The sequence below is a fragment of the Sander vitreus genome, chromosome 12 (genome assembly GCF_031162955.1).
Source record: "Sander vitreus isolate 19-12246 chromosome 12, sanVit1, whole genome shotgun sequence".
Lineage (NCBI taxonomy): Eukaryota > Metazoa > Chordata > Actinopteri > Perciformes > Percidae > Sander > Sander vitreus.
The window spans coordinates 26,592,137-26,617,119 of record NC_135866.1 but is presented as its reverse complement, the minus strand read 5'-3'; the positions used below and the strand labels follow the sequence as shown (position 1 = coordinate 26,617,119).

The following is a 24,983-nucleotide window of genomic DNA, read 5'->3' as shown; positions in this document are numbered from 1 at the left end:
TACCGGAGTACCTCCTTGGACACAATGAGCTTCTCTCTCCTCTCTCTTTCCATCTGTGTGTATTCATGTCCCAGAAATGCTTCTTACTAACATAGCTCCGGGGAGCTTATTCCCCAGAGTCCTTATGTTCTTTTTCCGCCCAGCATCATCATCTTGGATCATGATGGCACCTACATCATGGTGGCAGCTGTCGCCGTGGTCCTACCCTACGCCCTGCTGTGCCCTATTACACCCTGCTACGCTCTGCAATGCCCGACTTTGACTAGCTATGTCCGGCCAGCGCCCTGCCACGCCCTGTTACGCCCTGCTGTGCTCTACGACACCATGAACTATTGCAACTATTACTTCTAGTCATTATCTTTATTGTGACTATAATTGCCATTGTTCATCATACCCCGAACCGGCACCGTCAGACACCGCCTACCAAGAGCCTGGGTCTGTCCAAGGTTTCTTCCTAAAAGGGAGTTTTTCCTTGCCACTGTCGCACTTACGCATTCATGCATGCTCTTGGGGGAATCACTGGAATTGTTGGGTCCTTGTAAATTATAGAGAGTGGTCTAGACCTACTCTATCTGTAAAGTGTCCTGAGATAATTCCTGTTATGATTTGACACTATAAATAAAATTGAATTGAATTGAATTAAGGCAGCTACACCGGGCCGATAATCGTCCGTTGGACAGTCTGGCGAGGTCAGTGACTCGAGTCTGTTCGGGGTGTTCCGTGCCGTCATTGGTTGGAGGAGCTGTCGGCCTTCATTTTGACAAGAACCTGTGCTGTCAAACCCTTTCTCTGTTGATGTGGAAGGAGTACAGGGGAGGATGTGCAGTTGGAGCTTATTAAAATACCATGTGATAATAGCCTACTCTCTGTAGTCTCCACCAGCAACTCCTGCTATCAGAGTTCTACAGAGAGGGATATCTCAAAGCCTAGCCAAATAAAACCAAATGATGTCGAAAGAAAAAATGAGAATGTTGTGTTTTTTTTTAACACTGTGATCAAATGAAGAAAAACTCATAGCCCTACATGGCACGATGTCACATAACAAAAACATCATGCAGGTGTTCCTTGCTTTCAGTATATATATCTATGGCTTTCAGCGAAAGCCAAACAGCAGCAGCTGGCTGCAGACCACACCTCCCTTCACCTGCTGCTCTTTAAATGCAGCAGGCAGCCACCACGCTGTCTTGTGTGCCTCAGGTTGGATGAATTGCTATCACAGACTTCTAAACAACTCTCAGGCGGACCGGTTTATCAAGTCAGAGTATTTCTAGCGAAAGAGGATTCAATGAAATATGATTTTGGGGATATCTTGACTGTTTTAAAAGAATAGTAACAGTGGGACTGAACTAAATTGCTCAGAAACATCTTTGAAGAACAGTTTGTAATTTGTATTGATATGGATTTCTTACAGCTGCCAGGTAAGAGTAGTTTGATGACTCTATATAATGCAAAGTAAAGCGTTAATGTGAATGAACTAGAACAATAAGGTAAAATAACGTGTACAATAACACAATAAAAGCAAATTCTTTACCTTAGTTTGAATGTGTGGAAAGTTACAGATTGCAGTTCCATATCTATTTGACTGACATCATGTCACCAGCTGTTTGTGGCACGCCTGATCAGACTCTCTTGTCTAAGATGTTTGTTATCTGGGTGGAGGGAGCCGTTAAAGAGTTTGGGAAAGTGAATAAGAGAGCTAGGTTTTTGGCCAGAAAAGCTTCTGCAAGACTGCAAGAACTCTAACCAACTTGTTCTAATAAATCTGTTTTTCCCAGATCGTAGGAACTTATTTTATCATTTAAATAAGAAGCTTTTCTGGCCAAAAACCTAGCTCTCTTATTCACTTTCCCAAACTCTTTAACGGCTCCCTCCACCCAGATAACAAACATCTTAGACAAGAGAGTCTGATCAGGCGTGCCACAAACAGCTGGTGACATGATGTCAGTCAAATAGATATAGAACTGCAATCTGTAACTTTCCACACATTCAAACTAAGGCAAAGAAGGAGCTTTTATTGTGTTATATGTCACGTTATTTGACCTTGTTGTTCTCGGCTTTCGAAAATGCACTGACAATGTCAACTAGAACATTTCTCGGTTTGGGACACTTTAAACTGAGGCTTCTGTCACCAAAGGCATAGGAGATAGCAACAGAGTGTCTAACTGTATTCAAGCGTTTTACTCAGAGCAGATATGAATGTTCCCACAGACTTAGCTAAGACATCAGCAGCACATCTACTGACAAATACGTATATTGTGTGCTTTCAGAAAGCATCATTAACAAATCAGGGGGGATGGACAAACAGCAGGAGAACTCAGCAGCAGTCAGAGACAGAGGACAGACACCTGCCGACTTCAGCAGCATCTACAGCAAAGGTGAGAGCTCCGGCTGTCCAGAGTCACACCAGGTTTGGTCGTTCCATCATTGATGCAGGCAACATGTTCTTTGTTTATGTTAGGGGTGACCAACATTAACATCAACTCACTTGTGCCTTTTGGACAATTTAGAAATCTGGTTTTAAACCTGCAAACTTCTACTTGTACTTGCTTTACACAATTTTTCTTTTGCATCCTTAATTTATTACAGAAGAGGATCAGTGTCACGTGAAAAGATATATATTGAGTTCTGAGTTTAAAGTCAGAATTCAAACTTTCTTTTTTTTTTTTTATTAAAAACATTGTTTTAGACAATTTTAGAAAAGTCAGAATTCTGACTTTATTCTCAGAACTCAAATACATTTTTCATATGCGGCTCTAGTCTTCTTCCGTAATTTATTCATCAAATCATTTTTCCAATTCAGAAAGTTTTATTGTCTTTCTATTTTTCGCATGATAGTGTAAATGAGGGTTGCCCCTCAATGATCTTTCGAGTATAAATAAAGGTTGAATGAATGAATCTTATCCAAAGCCAATCAAGTTGCAAATTGATCATATTAAGCGTGTCTTCAACTAGTTCTGTTATAGTGGGTCAAACCAGAGAATGACTGTAAACCAAACTAAATGCGCCTCCAGTGGGTTTTAATTTTCTAGTTTTGGGTTGATACCTAAAATAAGTTGAGTGTCACTAAACGGAAGCTGGAAAATGTTATTACATGTGGCATTATGTGTTTTTTTATAAAAGTAGTACCAAGTACAAAGTCCTTAAAAAAAACTACTTTTAATAAATCTTTCAATTGTAAAAGTTTTTTTTTTTCTGCTGATAATCTAATTATCTCATACAACAAAATGTGAAACTGTCTTAAGCTCAAGCTAACTGGACATTTAGATCACATGGCTGGACTGTCATAATCACACATTTATTTACTTGGCCTGTGAAGCACTTTGTGACTGTCTGTGATTAGTGCTGTACAAATAAACTTTACTTACTTACTTACTTGACAGGCGTGTGTGTGTGTGTGTGTACAGGTGTGTGTGTGTGTGTGTGTGTGTGTGTGTGTGTGTGTGTGTGCAGGTGTGTGTGTGTGTGTGTGTGTATACAGGTGTACAAGTGTGTGTGTGTGTGTGTGTGTGTGTGTGTGTGTGTGTGTGTGTGTGTGTGTGTGTGTGTGTACAGGTGTGTGTGTGTGTGTGTGTGGGAAACATTGACATTACAGTAAGTCGTCTTTAGCTCTGGTAATTCTCTAAAGTATTTCCACAACACCTGCATTACTGTCATTGTTGAAATCTGTTTATTATAGATTTTTAATTATACAGAACCAGAAAAACCAAAAAAGAAAAGCGTGCCTGACAAAAAGGGCATGATTCGATTAAATTAGACCAACTGGCTCAATAAAAAATTTGAATAAAGAAATTAGACAATATTCAATCAACCTGAAGCTTTCCCATAGTATTTATTTGAAGATGGTGTGATTGTCCACACAAGTTTAGTAAATTCCTTTTTACTTGCGTAATAAACTACATCCAACTAACATTTTGCAACTTACCAGATATATTTATTACTGTAACAATGTTCCCTCATTATATTGATATATAAACTGTAATCGGGGTGGTATTACATTGCTGAAAAATTGTTATTAGTATTACAGTATATGAACTTAATGTCTAGAAGACAGGGTGGCAACACCCCAGTGACTTTATTTAAAAACCTAATGGTGAAATGCTACTTTCTCTGTGCCAGCAGTATGTGTTTGCAAGATGTCTAATTTCCTGCCATAGTTGTATAGCTAAATTTTTTTATGCGAAGATGGGCCATATCTCCCAGGTTAGGCAACTTGAAAGTGATGTGTGTGTGTGTGTGTGTGTGTGTGTGTGTGTGTGTGTGTGTGTGTGTGTGTGTGTGTGTGTGTGTTTGTGTGTGTAGACCTGCTCCCAGCTTCAGGTGGTGAGGAGATTACCAGAAGATTTCTGCAGGAACTGCTTAACATCCTTTTGAGTCAAATCAGCAAATCAAGCCAGAGGAGCTCCAAGGTACTCATTTGTTACTTGTAGGACTGCTGTGTTGAAATCCTGTAAAAAATGTTGTCTAGACCTGCTCTATATGGGAATGTCATGACATTCCATCCCTTATTTGATTCTTCGTTCGTACAGTATCTCAACACTCTTCTCAATGATATTCAAATCTTTCGTTGAACTCGTGCAATAAAGAAAGTCCATTGTCCAGGCAAGATTCACGTTTAGGTTGATTTTAATTTTCAGTTTAAAAGCAAACATACATGTCATGGCTGCCTCTCTCTTGCTCTGGTAAAAAAACAAAAACATTACAAGTCTTACTTTTAGATTGATTTAAGCATGCGATGCACGTTGTTACGTTTAGGGAAACGGCGGACCCAGAAATGCAGAGACAGCAGGGCAGTGGTGAGCTTGAGGATTTAATAAAATAAAAAGTGATACAACAAAAATAGTCCTGAAGACAGCAGGCAAAAATACCTCCAAAACGTTGAGGAAGCCAAAAGACCAGGAATCACAAAAAAACGGAACAACGAGACAAAGGGGGTAGACTTAGGCTGAATCCCATTTCTCTATTACCCCGACCCCTTAGCCCTTGGCCCTAGCCCTTGGCCCTAGAAAAACGAGGGGTAAGGGGTTGGGGTGAAAACTATATACCCTATGAAATGGGACGCCACTTGGTTACATCATCATACATACTTAGGTCTGTTTGCAATACATATTTGTATACACACTGCATGGTGTGTTGTTTATCTGTTTCAGTTATCACTGTTTTGAATGTCATTGATGTTCAGAAACACTTTCTTTGTTAACAAAAAGCTGTCTTTATTGCCCAATAAAGTAAATACTACAGGCAAAAACATTATATAAAAATGTTATATTACAGAACCATTATCATCTTACATGTCACACACATATAAAGAAGGCACTCAAATGTATAAAACTCAAAAAAGACACACAAGACCACAAACAAACAAAACTACAGCTATTCTGAAATTCCAGACCCCAGTCTGATGCCTGTTGGCCAGTAACCTTTCCCCTCATACCCCATTTCTTTCATTAGTGTCCTGTATCATGACCAACAACAATGTACAGGTGCATGAACAGGAATGAATTACACATGTTTACAATAATACAGTACCAATACGGTAGTGTTATACACTGATATCAAACGAAATTCGCTGCTAATGGAGTTTAGTTAACACTGTAAACATGCATGGAGTCCATTCAAGGCAGAGAAATGCGTGACTGTTGTGCAAATAAGCACTGTAGCTAACGTTAACGTTAACTTTAGTGTTAGCGTTAGCATAGCAAGCTAGCGATTTAAAAAAACGTTTCAATTACAAATATGGTCGCAAATATATATGTACAGGACTGTGTAGAGCACAAAACAAGGCTGTCATAATTTTTAAATCAATTCTTTAAGCCGAAAATACTCTCTCTGGTCGACGGGGCAGCCATGTTCCTTGTTACGCAATGAATCTGGATAGCCCTTGCTGTTCAAGTAAGCTTGCGTCCTTACTTGGCGTCGAGGGGTATATAGCCCTTCCCCTTAGCCCTACCCCTCGACTAAAATGAGTATTGGGACAGCACTTACTCTCTTGGGAGCGCGCAAACCAAGGGCTAGGGGTAAGGGGTAGGTGTAAGATAGAGAAATGAGACACAGCCTTATACACACTCTCACACAATACAATGATCTGACAACAGACAAAGACAACACAGATACTAAATACACAAGGTAACGAGGGTGAAACAAGGTGACACAAGGACACAGGAACAGGTGAAACACATCATGGTGGGGCAGACAATCACAAAGGTGGGAAAACACAAGGCAGGAAGTAAAACAAGACATGACATGGGAGAAAACGGACTACAAAATAGGAATAAATAAGGAAACTGAAGCATAAAACATACACAACCATGACACGCTTTCGGTTGTAGAAAACTGACAAATGGTAAAGTACAGAATGGGTTGACGGCTATAAGTAAGCTTGACAGGTGATTAGAGACGTGGATGAGGCATGGCCCTGCTCCCATATCTAAGTTAACTAACTTCATTTATTTTTATTAGTAGTTTGGTTTATAACAATATCCTGTGGCTGGTTGGCTCCAAGGTGTTTCATCTCAAGTTGTTCTTCAAAAGGCAGACTTTTGTGTGCTGTAGAAGATAATTTACTAATTTTGGCATATTTACATGGTGTTTTTTATACAACAATGTTCATAAATATGCATGGTCCCTATCAAATGTACCAATAAAATAAAAATAAATTCATATATGTTTTTATTTATTTTTTGACAAGGACAATGCAAAGCTCCTTAGCAGTAACAGAGTTAGCTATAAGCTAATTTTCATCTGTAGTCCCTGGGCAGGAAACAGAGGATAACATCTCTGTCAGAGGGGAAATCTAACACTGGAGTATAAAAAATGCTAACACAACAGTAAAGAACAACAATCAAATTTCACTTTGGTCATTTGTAACCAGAGCTTTCTTTACAGAAAAAAAAATACTAACTACTTGGCTATTAGCCAACAGGCAATAAGCTTGACTATTTGGTATCACATTTTTGTCGTCTGCTTTCATTGCCAGAGGCTTTGGGCATTTCGGTGTTGTTTCCCCTCACTGGTGGAACTTAACATTGCGAGCATGGGGCTATCCCCACACAGTGGCCTCTCGAGCCAAGCACTTTTCTATCCAGCCATTGTAAATTAATGAAAAATAACAGCAGCAATTATTTAGGTCATGCATTCACCCAGAGTTATATTATTTTTTAAGTTAGTTAGTATCCCTAAAACCACACTTTCTACTGCTGCCAGCAGATAGGGCTTTAGCAGGCACTAGTGTAGTGAATTGTTTTTATTGGGATACAGCCAATATAGTTTTGGATGATTTTGAAGAGGCTTTATTGGAAAAATGTGTAATGAATGTTAATGCACATAATTAAATATGAGACACAGGGAATGGCATAATGAAAAATGCTGCTGTGTTTTAGATACTGGACTTCCACCATCCTCACCAGCTGAAGGAGGGACTGGAGGGCTTCAGTCTGGACCTGCCGGACCAACCGGAAACTCTGGAGCAGTTACTTGTGGACTGTAGAGACACACTCAAATATGGCGTCAGTACAGGTATGTGTGTGTGTGTGTGTGTGTGTGTGTGTGTGTGTGTATGTGTGTGTGTGTGACACAGAAGAGCCTCAACCCAGGATCAGACAGTTGATTCTGTAAAGTGAAATTAACAGTTTAATTGACAACTGCATAACAAATGTATTAAAGAAATAAAGGCTTCTGGGGCTCCAGCCCCAAATGGTTTTTCAAAAGCCCTGGATCGTTTAGGCCAACTTTACTGTCTGCTAGAGTGAAGATATTGGCGTCTTATTAAACTAGACACCCTAAGGAATCCAGTGGTACCAATCTAGCTTGTATCCCCTTTCTATAGGGAATGGGTCTAAATAACACTCCAAAGGTAGGCTAACATTGTATTCATTTGTGATGATGTTATTCCCCATATAGCCATTTCATTGTCATGTGAGATGTGACGTCAGTGTATAAAATGACCTGTATTAACCTCTTGGACAGAGATCTTCAACAGGGGGGTCCAGGACCCCTAGGGGGTCCTCAGAGTCACTGCAGGGGAGCCACCAAATTATTGTTTGAAAGTTTCCAATAAAATGAAAATGTGTTAACATGAATCCATCATATTACTGGTAAATATATATCAGCCTATACGTGAAAAAACCCATTGATGATAAGCGTACTGGCCTATAGGTGAGGTAGTCACTAAGATAGCCATCCATAAATATCAACATTTAACATGATTTATAAAATCATGTCAACAATTATTTAAATAGCTTAGTATTCTATGCAACAACGGTATGTATAAAGGCTTAAGGCCGCCCTACATGTTATTGTAGGCTGAGTTTAATGTGAAACTTCATTTTTATACAATTTAATATTTTTTTTGGCGATGTAGTAGGGGGTCCCTGCTCCATCTCTCTTTCAGTTAAGGGGTCCTTGGCTTAAAAAACGTTGAAGACCCCTGCTCTAGGATAATCACAGCCTCATGAAACTTTACAAACACAAAATACAGACCTAGGACATTGTATTGCAGTTAGATATTTCTGAGGCCAGGAAGTATTGTATAAACAAGCAACCGTTTTGACCGCGTGACATTTGTTTACAATGTTTGGTGCCTTTTGACAAAGTGCAGCGTGAACGCTAACCGAAGCAAATGAAAAATGCAACAACCAGTCCCTCCAGAAAAACGTGATTATGCGATTGCATAATTCAATGCCTAATCAGCCAAAGTCCGCATATTTTTGCGGGGGGGGCGCATTTTTTTCAAATACGCCGCACTTTCGCCGCATAAATTGCCGATTTCTGCGGGGCTTGCATGATTTCATAATCCCCGCATTTTCGTTGCAAAAAAGTCACATATATCTTAGCAGAAAGTTGAAAAATGTTGCGTTTACTTCACACAAGAGCAGCCATTTTCCCCTGTTGCCATGGGAACGTTATGAAGTGACGTAATTACGCGACGTGAACATCATCGAAAAGCTGCAAGTTTTTGCAAGTTCCCACAATTTCATCGCATAACATTGCATAAATATCCCGCATATTCCATCACATTTTTTAAGAAAACGTGCCGCATAATCGAGGATTTTTGCCCGCAACAATCACAAAAAAACTCATTTTTCTGGAAGGACTGAACAACGTTGCAACTCCACCACCGAATCGTACCGAGTCTACCGAACTACAGGTGTGAAAGCTCTCTAAGAGGCGTGAGGCCCTGTGCAGCCGCACCCCTCATACACCCCCACTATCTCGCTTAACTAATTACTTGCTTGGCCTATGACCTCTGACTTTTGTTTCTCCAGGCCATCCACGTTTCTTCAACCAGCTGTCTTCAGGTCTGGATGTGATTGGTATAGCAGGAGAGTGGTTAACCTCTACAGCCAACACTAACATGTAAGACCTCATCATCAGTGGTGTAAAGTATTGACGTAGTCTACTCAAGTACTGTACTTAAGGACAATTTAGAGGTACATATTCTTAACTTGAGTATTTCCATTTTATGTTTACTTCTACGCCACTACATTTCAGAGGCAATTCGTATCACACAAACAATGTATGTATATGATCACACAAACAGAATTTACCAGTCACTCCAGTAGTTTTGTATGACCTCTCATTTCTACCCCTGTCTCTGTACATGTCTGTGGTTGAGTCATTCAAGGCAAGGCAAGGCAAGGCAGCTTATTTGTATAGCACATTTCAGCAACAGGGCAATTCAAAGTGCTTTACATGAAAACAGATTAAAAAATTAAAAACAGATAAAATACGGGAAAAAGTTACAGTGCAGTATAAGAAATTAAACATTGAAGAGCAGTTAAAACAGTTAAATATATAAAAGCAGATACAATAACTTTCCTGGACTCAGTGATCCAGTTTTTGGAAAGCCAAAGCTTTTTGACCAATATGACAGATATCTCAAGCAGTCCGGTCCATATTTTCAAACCATCTCACCCACTATGGGTCCAGATGCGTCACACGGCTTTGAGGGTTCATTCCCCATAGTTACAGAAGCTTTTCCTTTAGTATACTCTTATCATAGTTGTAGCTTGTAGCTACAACTCTTATCATAGTTGTAGCTTGTAGCTTTTAGAAATCATGAAAATCTTTGCTCAAGTTCAAACATGTTTAAGTTGAGCAGTTGAGTCCTTTCCTTAGTTTGTGCTGCCTGAGATGCTGTAGAACTACATCATTTACCATCTTTCCACATGCCTTGCATGCCTTTGTGACAAGGTGGGATGGTGGGAACGCCTTTTGGCCAAAAATCCCCCCACCAAAAATAGCAAAAAAAGCGCAGGTTTAAACGTGCCACTGTATGCACCTCAGCAGTGGTGCACTCTTGAAACTACCTTACTAAATAGGGGATGCTCTTGAACGTATTTGCAATAGTCTGGCGTTGACTTGACTTTACAAAGTAATCCTCGGCTGTTTAACATTTTGAGAGAAGTGTTTAGAAATTAATTTCTTTAACCCTTGTGTTTTCCTCAAATGTACTACCCTCTGGACACCTTTGTGGCAAAAATGTACATGCACAAAAAGACTGCTATTAAATCATCATACATCAATATTGTTTTCTGCTTTTTTTTTCTCCACGTACATCTCTTAAACAACCAACAACAAACTTGTTCAAAACTACCAAAACATTCAATCATTTTCAGGATTTTAACCCTTTAAATGATAGGTAAAACTTTGAATTATTTCATTATATATTACACAAAAATGTACAAAAATGCCCGAGGGGGGCATAAGGGTTAAGTTCAGAAAGATAAACATGAGATGTTTGCTAGAAGCCAGTTATAATGTGAATCATTTGTCTTTACGATACATTTCTTTACCAGGTTTACATATGAAGTGTCTCCTGTTTTCATCCTCATGGAAGAGTTTCTGCTGAGGAAGATGCAAAGCATTGTGGGATGGTCTGATGATGAGGGAGACGGATTCTTCTGTCCAGGTAATACATGCAAGAAAGGTACGGCAGAAATGGGTGGATGGATGTTAATTGGATAAAAACTGTTAAAAGTGATACTGAACATCTCTATTTTATTTTTTTTATTTTGTCTAAAATATTCTCTAAAGAGCCTGCTGGGTTCTCACCCGCACCAGCATATCACCCACACCCTAGTCTGCCAGACCTTCCTCCACATTCCAGGATGGGAGAATAACATGCTCTGGTTTATTGGCATTTCTTTAAAGCTATAGTGCGTAGTTTCTGTTGCCCCATGAGGAATTCTAAGTAATGACAACAATACTGTCGGCGCGTCCATATGATACAAGCCTTACATGATCGCGCACCACCATGCCCCCTTTACAGTTGCTTGTAATCAAGGAGGACACAGAGGATTAAAAAACATGGGTGCACTCTCTAATTATCTGCAACTCAAAAATGAATTGTTACATTCATTCACACAATATTACATACATACATCTTCCAAAACTGTACATTATCAATATCAAAATCAGAAATACTTCATCAAGTATGTGAGCATAGCATACTTCATTAATATACGTATGCTTATATATTTAGGATATAGTATCTGAGACACAACAACAGACAAATGAATAGAGGCACAGCACAAATAAAGAGGGTGGCATACTTGTCAATAAACTCTGCATTCTGTTTTCCGAAGGAGGCACAATATCCAACCTGTACAGCATCCTGGTGGCCAGATATCACTTCTACCCAGAGGTGAAGACCAGAGGGATGGGACTTCTGCCTCAGCTGGCCCTCTTCACTTCGGAACATGTAATCATACCTCAGACACTATTGCACTATTTGGGTCTTAAGGAGCCGTGATCATATACAACCTCCCACTGATGTTCTGTGGAGTTTGAGCAATATTAACCCAGATTTATACTAAGTTTGAGTTAATGTTTCTTTTATTGTAAAGGATTTTAGCACTGCCATAAGCAGGCCTTTTAGAAATCATGAAAATCTGTTGATGGGACAAATTTTATGTTCAAATTTGTAAACAACAGTGACCCTTACCATAGGTTGATTATTAAAAATATTAAATTATTTTTGATTCATTCATGCTATTTCTTCTATGTAATGGGAGCACAAAGGAACTAAATGAATTCCATCACATATGTGAATTATTGTCTAGCGTCCATTACTTTTTTTCTGTTACATAGCCACAAAGGTATTTCATTCCATGATGTAAGGGTCAGCTGTTAATCTGATACACTGAAGGCTATAGGTAACCAACTGATGGAAACAATCTCCTACATTTCAGCAGCAAGCATGCTGAATGATTTCAGGACAGAGGTTACAACAAACATCTCATTGAGTTAGGCCTTCAGAGAGCTCATAGCACCAAGCTATTATCTCCAAATACGGTCATAGCAGGGCATCACCTTTTTGAACACACACAGCTCAATCTCTGGAGATATAAGCAGAGCTCTCATACTTATTTGTACCTGGGAACTTCTTCTTGGAACCAAACAATGCAGCCACTGCTGTCAGCTGGATGAAGGGTGTACCTGTTTGGATTTTCTTTGAATTGAGACAAATGGAGATGAATGGCTGTATTTCCACCCATTCAGAGTCACTATTCAGTGAAGAAATCTGCAGCTGTGCTGGGGATGGGCAGTGACAATGTGGTCATGGTGAAATGTGATGAAAGGTGGGTACACTCACAAAGTACACAAGTGTTTGTTAATAGCCAATGTTATTTACGACAAAAGAAATGTTTGCTCACCTGTGAATGTCTATGTTATGGGAAAATGTGAGCTAGTGGGCTAGTAAACATCCTGTATATTGGGCTGCATGTTTACTGCATAGTAAACTATTTTATCTTTAAAGTGCATTGTAATGTTTTTATGTTTAAATATAGAGAATTCTTCCTTTTAGAGTGCCTGTAGAGAGCAGGCTGGTGTCAAGGCTTGGTCAAGTCAATATGGCTTATGTACACTGCATGAATTTAAGGACCACAGTCAGTTGCTGTTTACTGAACCTTTGTCTACGTCTGGTCATTTAAGAGGGAAAATGATTCCAGCTGAACTGGAGGCTTGCATTGTTGCAGCTGAAGAAAAGGTATGACTGAAAGGAAAATAAATATTTCAGTATATGTACAGTTTATATGAGAAAATACTAAATTTGTTCAAAATGTCCCATATCTCACAGTATTAAGACATACTTTCAATATCTGGTTTGTCGGCAAAACCTCATCCCTAAATTAAATTGAGATTTGTTGTACATGATGTAGTCACAATTAGTCTATAACCCCGCCGTTCCACTTCCGGGACTGCTCCGGTGCCGCTGGAAATTCCGCCGGATGTCACTCTTTTTGGCCGGATGTCCGTTACCTTCCTCTTTCTTTGTGTTGTACATTCGTAATTCTTAACTCCGATGGATTTGTGAGGACTATGGTTAACTGCTCCTCAGATCTCTGCAGGGTAAATCCAGACAGCTAGCTAGACTATCTGTCCAATCTGAGTTTTCTGTTGCACGACTAAAACAACTTTTGAACGTACACACGTTCCACCAAAACAAGTTCCTTCACAAGGCTGTTTTGCAGAGGCACCGTGGCTCCGCGCGGAGCTTAGCACCGCCCAAGACGATTGTGATTGGTTTAAAGAAATGACAATAAACCAGAGCACGTTTTTCTCCCATCCCGGAATGCTATGTGGACCAGCCAGACCCTCTTCTGCAGCGCTGTGGAGGAGGGTCTAGCAATGCGAGACTAAGTATCAATTGATGGAGAGCTGACAGCTGGTACAGACAGTACAGCACATATTTATGATGAGGCCAACCTCAGTTCTTTCTTTCTCTCCAGGGTTTGGTTCCGTTCTATGTGAATGCGACAGCAGGCACCACCGTGTACGGAGCCTTCGATCCTCTCAATGCCATTGCTGACATCTGCCATAAACACACACTGTGGATGCATGTTGATGTAAGTTGACATGTCTCTCTCTCTCTCTCTCTCTCTCTCTTTCTCTCTCTCTCTCTCTCTCTCTCTCTCTCTCTCTCTCTCTCTCTCTCTCTCTCTCTCTCTCTCTCTCTCTCTCTCTCTCTATCTCTCTCTCTCTCTCTCTCTCTCTCTCTCTCTCTCTCTCTCTCTATCTATCTATCTATCTATCTATCTACACTTCATTTGCATGAACAAAAAAACATGTTGCCAAAGCAGTATTCATATAAATATCACATATTAAATACATAGGTGTCACATACTGTAGGTTCTATACTGTAGTGATGATTGCTACATAATACACTACACCACAAAACAATACACTATAATGTGCTATTTAAAGCGCCCATATTATGCTCATTTTCAGGTTCATAATTGTATTTTAAGGTTGTACCAGAATAGGTTTACATAGTTTAATTTTCAAAAAACACCATATATTTGTTGTACTGCACAGCTCTCTCTCACTGCTGCAGATCCTCTTTCCACCTGGTCTCTGTTTTAGCTACAGAGAGAGACTTTTTTTCTTCTACTTCTTCTGTACTATCTTTGATTGCACATGCTCAGTAGCTCAGATGTAGATCATGTCAGCTAACTAGCTCCATAGACAGTAAAAGAAAGGCTGTATCTCCAACTTCGGTCAGTTACAAGGCAGGATTAGCTGGGAGACTTCTAAATGAGGGCGCACATGTTAGTAGTTCTTTTGTAGATTATGGTGAACTTGTGTGTGTTGTAGCAGTGCTTTACTATTGAGAACGACGTAGCATGCTAGCGTTAGCATGCGCTAATACTATGAGCTAACGGTTGTGGTTAGCCAGCTCGTTTCGGCTTGTGACGTCACAAGCCGTGCCGATTTTGAACAGCTCACCCAGAGACTGAAGGCAGGACACATTCAGAAACCCGTATCTCACTCAGAACAGCATGGATGGATTTTTTTCAAAGTTTGTATGCGTATGGAAGCACCAGAGACACAAAAGAACACCCCAAATCCCAGAAAAAGTTTTTTTTTCATAACATGGGCACTTTAAGATAATTACTATACAATACTGTACAAATCCCTAACTTAACCCAAACCCAAACAAAGGCCTCAAAAACTAAATCATGTTTGTTTTAATCATCATCAAACTATGTCCACCTTAGTCTTCTTATTCCACAAACAACAATTTTATGGATTCCACACAACTTCTAGGCAAGTCCCGCCCTACGAAGCAGCCTGATTGGTTGGGGTTAGGTATTGACCTCAAGTAGAGAAAGCTATAGTGTGTAGTTTCTGTCACCCCCATGAAGAATTCTAAGTAATGACAACAAAACTGTCGGCGTGTCCACATTGAAACAAGCCTACCGTGACCGCGCACCGCAGTTGCTAGTAGCCAAGGAGGACACGGAGGATTAAAAAAACATGTTGGACTCTTTAGAAGAGGTAATTGTCTTCACCGGAGTTTCTGCGCAGGAGCGGACGCCACAATCTTCTGAACATAGCCATACTGAGAAACACAGAGAGAGTTGTGTGGAGCTGATAGTCTTAATTAGCTTTGTAGCTACTCATTTGGCAACGGCTTGAATGTAACGGACGTTCATTAATATCAAAAAGTTACGCAGTAAAGCTTTAAGGTTAGGATAGCCGACTGGTCAGGGGATAGGACCTGAACAAATCAGGTTCCGTTACCTTGCGTAAGCATGGATGCCTGGTCAATAGTAGCGTGTGAATGCTATTGAAGGGTGGGTCTTGCCAAGAAGTTGCGTGGGTTCCATAACAAACACCTGATTGGATCATGTAACCAGCGTCACACACATGCTCTGACACAGCCAGAATGTGTAGGACTTAAATGAATCGGTATGTTTTATGATAATTTGACTCCTTTCTCTCCAGGCAGCGTGGGGGGGAGGCCTCCTGATGTCAGACAGGCACAGGATGAAACTACAGGGCATTGAACGGTAAGTCCATGAACACGCAACCTAACCACTTCACCTGGCGTGTCTTTCTTTCTCTCGGGATTCCTGTGGGATTCCTGTGGGACACCACTACAAAGCATTTATCAGCCTAATTCTTTGTGAATTCAGCTTGAAAAAATAAAGTAAAGCATGATGACAACTGACACTATTTGCCTACATCAACTGGTTTGTCCAACTGAATAGAAATCCCTCTGTTATAGGGGAGACCGTGTACGGTTGTAACACTTTTTTCTTCAGCACCTAAAACTACCTTTTTTTTTTAGCTACACATCTGAAACTTTTAGGCAAAGTACCCACATTTGTCTGCTACAAATGGCAACAATTTAAATTTCTTTAACTATATCACAGACTTTGTGAGATGATGACAAATACAAGGTGGTCCTTTGTTACAACCTACCCCACTCCTGGAGTAAGTTGTAACAGGTAGACAAAATTAACAAAAACTAAGGGTACTCAAGTGATATGCCACAACAACAGTTTTATTTTAAATGAATGGCTGCAACAATAAAATATGTGTGAATATGGGGAGTGTTTGTGTGTGCATGTCTGTACCTACACATTGATATGGGTGTTTGTGGGTGTGTGTGTGTGTGTGTGTGTGTGTGTGTGTGTGTGTGTGTGTGTGTGTGTGTGTGTGAGTGTGTGTGTGTGTGTGTGTGTGAGCAAATTAACATAAACATATTTACCCCCATTCCACAGAACGAACAAATGAAATGCATTCTTAAGTCACAATGGTGACAAGAAAAAACAAATGAAATGCATTGTTAATCAGAGTCAAAATGGTGACAAATGAAATTGGTCAGGCCTGGAGTGCATGCCTGGTGGACCCAAAAGCTACATAAAACACACTTGATCCACACTTGATGGTTGTAACACGTTCATAACACGTGTTACATCCTACCCCGCCACTGTCAGCCATTGTTTAGCTAGCTGTATTAGCATTGTGCTTTGAAATTAGCAGGAGGTTGATACACCATTCTTTACTAGAGAAACTACAGTTTCACCTGATAGAACTCATACAACGTTATCTACAACGGTAGAAGTACTAAACAAAATATTATCTTGTTATTTTTTTTTTACTTTCTTACCTCAGAATTAGATTTTCTGCTGTAGCTTCAGGAGAGATAGCTACACAGACTGGAAAACCTCCATGTGGGATCATAAAGGAAGCCTGAGGAAACTGAAACTGTCACATGACTCCTATCTTATCCCTTACTCATGGAATTGGTAGTGTTACAACTGACCCTGTGTTACAACTGTACCCGGTCTCCCCTACAGTATAACACACACCAGCAACCTGACCTGGTTTCTTTTCTATAAGTCCTTGCCTTGTTATTTTCCACAACATCCATCGTATTGAAGCTCATCAAAAACTATGTGAGTTACTGTGTGTTTCATTTTGCATAGGCTACTTCTGGGTGCTGGTGTGTCATCTTTTATTATATGAGAGACAAACAAAAAACTCCCTTATTTAAGGCCCTGGCCAGATGCTGTTTTTGCATTGTTAGCACCATGGTCTAAGGTTGCCAATGTCTGTCAGTCAGTGTGGCATTGCTAAATCCACAAAGATTTTTTTTCCAGGGCCTGGTCTGTAACATGGAATCCTCACAAGATGATGGGCGTCCCTCTGCAGTGCTCTGTCATACTAGTCAAGAAGAGAGTAAGACATTATACTCCACTCTTTAATTTAAGTGTACATCACACAAAAAACTAAAACATGATTACCTTTACCATCACACAAACTTCTTACACTTTGGTTCAGTATGTATTTTCTAAGACATGGTATTCTGAACCTGTCTATGTCCATGATGAAGCTATAGCTTAAAGCAGTGGTTCTCAACCTTTTGGAGTGGCGACCCACCAGACTCATCAGGCAGGTTCACGCGACCATAGTATGTCACGCCATAATTACTTTATTAAATTGTGCTTAACTTTGACTGTTTAATGAGTGTTACTTTAAAGCTTTAGTGCATAACTTTTTAATATTAATGAACGTCCGTTACATTCAAGCCGTTGCCAAATGAGTTTCTACAAAGCTAATTAATACTATCAGCTCCACACAACTCTCTCTGTGTTTCTCAGTATGGCTATGTTCAGAAGATTGTGGCGTCCGGTGACTTTCCAGCGCAGAAGCTTGAGTGAAGATAATTACCTCTTCTGAAGAGTCCATCATGTTTTTTTAATCCTCCGTGTCCTCCTTGGCTACTAGTAACTGTGTGGAGGAGGGTAAATGCTAGATCAGATCTGCTAGACGTGTCAACGTAGTTAGGTTTAGGCATGAGGAGTGGGGATTGGTTAGGGTTAGGGTAAGAATAACAGGCTAAGCCAATCAGAGGCACGTGCGCGATCACGTAAGGCTTGTATCATGTGGGCGCGCCGACAGATTTCGTTGTCATTACTTCCTCATGGGGGCGACAGAAACTAGGCACAATAGCTTTAAGAGCAAGTGAGTGGTGAGGAACATGATATTCTGTGACAGAGAGCTGGTACACGGCCAGAACACCTGCAAATTAAATAGGCTACTTAATACAACACATGAAAGCTACGAAACTCACACAGGAAGAAGGAAAAGATTTAGAAGATTTTCTCACAAACAGAATAATTCAATTTCAGCTTATGTGCTTTTATATTTATTACAATACAGCACTTCCACAGTCAACATTCAACATACTTTAAGCCTTAAAGGATAACATAAGGAACATTTTGTTTTTGTTTTAACAACCTGGGTCTAACAGTCACATGGTCTTGTGTGAGTCCACTGAGTGAGCCTATACCCAGCTAAAAAGCAGTTGTTTTGAAGTTGTAACAATGGTAAACATTAAAGGTTTTTACCTAAAAAAAAATCATCCTGCCTGTCTTGGACTCTGCAGAGCCACCAGCTGGTTCAGCCAGCTGGTCATCCTGGAAACTAAAAGTGTGAACCTCAAAGGTGTAAATGAGCTGAAATGGTTAGCAGCAGCAGGTCAGACAGTGAAAGAGAGGGTTTCCAATTATAGAATCTGAAGCTCCCTGAATTTCTCACTGTTCTTCTATTCCGCAGCCCATCACTCCATAGCTATCCTGAAGCACAGTAGCTTCAGAAGGTTCTCCCCTGAAAACCAAAATAATTGTGACAGGATCAAAAGGGGATGAATTATGAGAACACCAAAGTCCACACAAGAAGATAGATTGGGGCTGGTGGATCGGTCAAACAAACAAGGGAGGAGACCTGAGTTTGTGTCTTGTGAGTTTTTTTTACAGAGCAAACGTGTCACTATGTCACGTTTTGCGTCACGTGCATAACCTGAAGTAAAGTAACATAACAAACGTACTGATTTAAACCCATACCACAATCTTTTTCTAAATTTAACAGTTTCTCTGCCTAAACGTAACCCAACTGTGACCATTTAACAACGCCATCAATGTGCTTAAAACCATGACTATTATCTTTAGATAACCAACACGCAAAACACTCCTGTGGGTCGTATTTCCTGCCACTGCCAAAGGCGCTACTTAATAAAACGCCCCTATGGGTCGTATGGTTTGGAGGACTTGTTGGGTTGTCTTTAACCCCTATTTTCCACCGGGTGCGTCTGCGCTGCATTCCGGAGCCACCGTGACCTGCGAGCAATCACAGCCATTCAAGTCAATGCTTGATATTTCACCATCCGCGCCACGGCGCGTCCCATATATGGAAAGCCAAACAGTTCAAATATACGTGATTTCTCACACGTAAACAACACGTTAACAACACCCAGAAGCGTGCGTGAAGTGGCTCTCCGCTCTGCTAAAGATACGCGACAGCTCTATTTTCACGCGAGGCGCGGGCAGTTTGGACAGCCGGGAAGGAAGTGAAACAGGTAGACTATCCAGTCAATTTACCAAAAGATACCCCCCAATATCGTATACGTCTCCTCTACAACACCACGGACAACGAGAGATTCATCCTGGAGGTTGAAAAACATAATACGACATCACAGATCTTTTTTTTATTAAGGACAACACCAGAAAAGAGAAGGCATGGAGTTTAACTGTAGGAGTGCTTGGAGTGGAGGGTGGATACTAGTTAAACAAACACAAGATTGTTCTGTAAAGTACTTGTAGAGACAAAATCTGTGAGTGGGGCAGCAAGACGCTCCGCTTCTGAGACGCTCCCAGTGTGGAGAGGATGGAACAAAACCGGAACGCGGCCGGAACGCAGCACAGACGAGTGGAGGATCGGAGTTAAGGTTATCCATGTAGTTGTATCTTGTATTAATGTTCCATGTCTCTCATCTCCACAGGGTCTCTTGCAGGAGTGTAATGAGTTGGGGGCTGACTACCTTTTCCAGAAAGACAAACCCTACGATGTGAGCTATGATACTGGAGATAAGAGCATCCAGTGTGGCCGGCATGTCGATGTCTTTAAACTTTGGCTCATGTGGAAGGCAAAGGTATTCATGTACTCAGGGGCGTCGGACTGGGGGGGAAAGGGGACTGAGTACCTAGGGCTCTCATGTGAGGAGGGCCCAAAAAGATGCTAGAATGAATAGCTGTGGATGCGGGGAGAAAATGCCTTTCTACAGGGCCCAGAATTTTGTGCTACGCCCCTGCATGCACTATAAAGTACAGTGAGCATTGATTGATACTGAGGAATGCAGTTTGGTGTGTATGTGTATATACTAGGTGACATTACTTTTTACTTTACTGGGTGCTGCTTTGTTTAATTCATTTTTCACTAATTATTCTCATTCTTACCTGTGTGAGAAGATGTCTGTATGCTTACTTACCCTCTGTGTCTCCGTCACTCCCAGGGCTCAGAGGGCTTTGGATCTCAGGTCAACAAATGCTTAGAGAATGCTGAGTATCTGTATGACCAACTGCAGAGGAGGACAGACTTTGAATTGGTCTTCAAAAGCAATGTAAGTCTTCACAGGGTCTTCACATGGTACAAAATACATATAATAATGTATCTGTTTGATCACAGTGTCCAAATAATTGTATTCCAATCGTGACATCTGATTTTAAACCAGGATAAATCTGATGTCTAGGTTACATACAGTAACTGTAGGTTACATTGTAACCGTTGTTCTCTGAGTGAAGAGACTATCTCTCCACCTTGAGGTCGCTGAAGAAAAACCAGAGTGATCATGCTCACCAGTTATTACATACCTGTGCGTGCCAGTACTATGGTGTGTCTTGAATAATTATTCACGTCATCTGTCAGGTTGGGACTTTCCCCGTACATATAGAATATGTGTCTGGGTGGAGTGATAGTCTCCACCCATTGTTTCAACAGCTTTTCAATGACAATGTCTAATTGTTGTAATTCTCTTAAAACAACAGTTATTTATATCCTAGACATATAAAGCTTTACCTTTTCAACCTACTTTAGCCTGATTGTAAACTACTGCAGATGTCAGACAACCAAAATAGATGCATTTGCACCTGCAAAGGTGCATTTAAACATCTTGCACTAACCATGTTCAAAATATTACCAAGCATGTTGTGTATATTTGTCCTATTTTGTAGTCTTAGTTCAGTTTATAGTGTTAGTGTTTCCTTATCCATCTAAATCCTCATTCACTTCTTACTGGGCATATTTGTCCTCCAACTGTCACACAGCCGGAGCACAGTAACGTGTGTTTCTGGTACATCCCTCCCAGTCTGAGAGGCCAGCAACCTGGACCTGACAGAGACACAAGACTCCATCAGGTCAGTACACAACATCAGTTTTCCTCTGGACTCCTTCAGTGATGAAATCCCACCGCTGCTGCATTTTATATTGAATGTTGACAATGGATGAAAAGAGTTGTAATGGAGCCTGACAGAGCAAAGAGGTCCATACTCTTGATGGCGATCTTCACTCTTTATGTCGTTGCAGGTGGCTCCTCGGATCAAAAGCAGGATGATGGAGAAGGGCTCTGTTTTGATTGGCTATCAGCCTTTGGGAGCCAAAGTCAATTTCTTCAGGTGTGTGTTCTCCAATCCTGCCACACAGCAAGAGGACATTGACTTCCTGCTGGACGAGATCACCCGGCTGGGTGATGACTTATGACATCTGATATGATTTGGTCTCAGCCCAGTTTGTGTCATTAGATTAGATTAGATTAGATTAGATTAGATTAGGTTCAACTTTATTGTCATTGTGCAATGTACAAGTACAAAGACAAAGTGAAATGCAGTTTGCGTCCAACCAGAAGTGGAAAAGTGCAATGCGATATTCAAGTATAAACAGGTGGTGCATAGGCAGTATTGCAGTGTTAAAGAGCAGAATAAATATGGCTATGTAATATGAACAATGTATGAACAGAATGTACAGATGTGCAATGTAGTAGCAGTGACATTATACTAGTAGTAAGAATAATGTAGATATATAGATATATGCATTGTATTAACAGAATATATAATATGAAAAACACTCATTAGTAGAAATGAGTACATCCGACTTTGGGACCATTGTTTTGCTGTGGCATAAGCCTTCATTGTATCCAGCCTGGGTACACAGTGAAACGTCGGTGCACAGGCTTTTGACAATTACTGTACTTCTAGCTATGCTCTACAGCAGGGGTGTCAAACTCAACTTCACTACGGGCCACACTGGAAAAGGAGAATCCCATCAAGGGCCAGACATATAGAGTTTATTGATATATATCAAATATCTTTGACTGTATTATTCCATGTCTCATATAGTCTTCTCACTTACAGTTTGGTCCACATAAAGCCCTAAATAAAGCAGCAAATAGGTCCTTAGAAATCAAGCAAAACAAAGATTCCGTTTTAAAAGTCGACTCACAGCAACCTGTTTCCCAGGTTTAACTTCGAAAACTCTCTGCTTCTGTGGGAATTTCTGGGAGTCTCAAAGTCGGCAAATCTACCAAATTCTGCTCTAAGTGTCGTGCAGTTGCCATTTGAAAAACCGTTTCCTGTCTTTTTGTTTTGGTGCACAACTAGGCGGGCCAACATTTATTGTGAACCTAAATTGATATGCGGACCTTGAGTTTGACACATGTGCTCTACAGCCTTTGCTGAACATTACCACTTTTAATAGTTTTACAGCGTACTGCATACTACAGCAACTTTACCTTAGAATAGAATAGAATAAATCTTTAATGTCCACCAAGGTGGACATTTTTCTTTGTCTCACCAGCCATACAAGATAGATAAACATACAGACAACATCTCAGACATAATAAGTGGAGTATAAAAAGATGAAAGAAAAGGAAAATATCAGGATAAAAAAGAATAAATATGCTTAAATGCATTAAAATAGCAGCTCAGTTTGATGTTGTCACTTGGTTTGGTTGAGGATACTGATGGCATTTGGAATAAAGGATTTTTTAAACACACTTTTTGCCAGAGGCACTCTGAAGCGCATTCCAGACTTCAGGAGCTCAAACTGGCTAGAAGGGGGTGTGTACTATCTGCAGTGATTTTCCTAGCTTTCTTCCTCATTCTGTCAGTGTATATTTGGGTCAGGTGTTTTGGGGGTTTCCCCACTGTTTTGCTAGCCATTGACACTATCCTGACCTTGAGTTTGCAGCTTAAATGGCCAAACCAAGCAGAGAGGTGAAAGGTTAAAACACTTTCAGTGTGTGTGGTGTATACTAGCAGCTCAGTAATCTGAGCACTGACGCCCAGACAGCTCAGTCTTCTGAGGAGACTAAGTCGTTGTGAGCATTTCTTATAAATATAGTCTGTGTTATCCAAAAAACTCAGATGGTTGTCAAGAACCGTACCTAGGTACTTAAAAGTTCCCACAGCTTCAACTGCTAGGCCATTAAGTAAAACTGGCTCTGTTGGTGTGTCTTGTTTTTTGCAAAAGAGTAACTCGTTTGTCTTTGCCACATTTATCTTGGTGCACCATCTGCTGATTTGGACAACTCTCGGCTTCCTGCAGGACTGAGTGTCAGTTAGCAACCTGAACACTAGATGGAGTCAAACTCCAGTCAGACAGTGATAAGGGTCTCAGCTGGCTATTCTGAAACCTGCAATGCTGTAGATTGAAATCTCCCATCATACATTGGTCCGCATTATATCTGCACAATGTTTAATGCCATCGTTCTTCCACCTGTTCCTAAAACTCTCCAGCCAAACACTAAGAACGGGCATAATTACTGTGGGGAATTAAACCAATTAATGCACACTGTTCTTGTTTCACAAACATTCACTTAATTTTGGAGGTGATAATGATATATGACTTGTCATTTACAGGATGTAACATGGATAATTTGAGTCGAGATTCTCATTTTTTAACATCCTTAATTTCGGATTAATAATGCCCCAAAAAGTTTGTTTTATTAATTATGTTGTCCAGACTAGAAAAACTTAGACTAGAGCTATCTTCACCTTGCCCTTCGTGGCAAATCTTTCTTTTATTTAAGGGGAGATTTACAGTACAGTCTAGTGAAGTCTTGTGATGTCTAGTATGTTTATGTTTGCTGTATTATCTAAGAGTCAGTGTTGGCAATGTAAACATTTTCAGATTGTACCTTCAGTTTGACCTTTGGTAATGTGCATCAGCCAAAACAAAAACCAAACCAACTAACTACACACCCTGCTAGAAACCTGTTAGTTTAACACAGCAGTATGACACATTCAGCATAATCGGACAATAATGTTGGAACATTTTTGGCATATACTGTCTAATAGACAGATTGCACGGTGACATTCAGGCCCAAATGTGATAAATCTATTGATTTTCATAATACCGTGACCTTTCTTTCAGCCACAGTCAGGACAACCTTCAGTCCATTTCAATGTGGGTGCATTAAAGGATTGTTTTGGTTTATTACAACCTTGGCCCATTGTTCTCACCATTGTACTTAATGAGATCTGGGAACACAGAGAAGGATGGTTTGCTAGTACATAAGGAGATCTGCTGTTTGTCCAGCTAATGAGGTTAGGACACATTTAGTCTATATCGACGACTATTCATTTAAGGGATTACTATGAAGATCTGCCGGATGTCCCTCATTTTCAGCCGGATGTCCGTCACCTTCCTCTTTCTTTGTGTTGGCGTTCTAAACTCCGGTGGATTTCTGAGGACTATGGTTAACTGCTCCTCAGATCTCTGCAGGGTAAATCCAGACAGCTAGCTAGACTATCTGTCCAAGCTGAGTTTTCTGTTGCACGACTAAAACAACTTTTTAACCAGCATGTTCCACCAAAACAAGTTCCTTCCCGAGGCTATTTTGCAGAGGCACCATTATT

General features: G+C 40.4%; 1 protein-coding gene across 1 annotated transcript; it reads left to right on the top strand.

Moving 5' to 3' along the window:
• The first annotated feature begins 1,197 nt into the window (after nucleotides 1-1,197).
• gad3 (glutamate decarboxylase 3) lies at nucleotides 1,198-24,572 on the top strand. Its single transcript, XM_078264937.1, has 16 exons — nucleotides 1,198-1,418; nucleotides 2,268-2,375; nucleotides 4,300-4,406; nucleotides 7,377-7,512; nucleotides 9,261-9,351; nucleotides 10,794-10,906; nucleotides 11,583-11,698; nucleotides 12,499-12,578; nucleotides 12,934-12,988; nucleotides 13,731-13,847; nucleotides 15,730-15,794; nucleotides 17,394-17,472; nucleotides 20,075-20,224; nucleotides 20,585-20,692; nucleotides 21,396-21,485; nucleotides 21,655-24,572. Exons 1-16 carry the CDS (start codon nucleotides 1,397-1,399, stop codon nucleotides 21,826-21,828), a joined length of 1,611 nt encoding a protein of 536 aa, XP_078121063.1. The 5' UTR covers nucleotides 1,198-1,396; the 3' UTR covers nucleotides 21,829-24,572.
• Nucleotides 24,573-24,983: the final 411 nt, after the last annotated feature.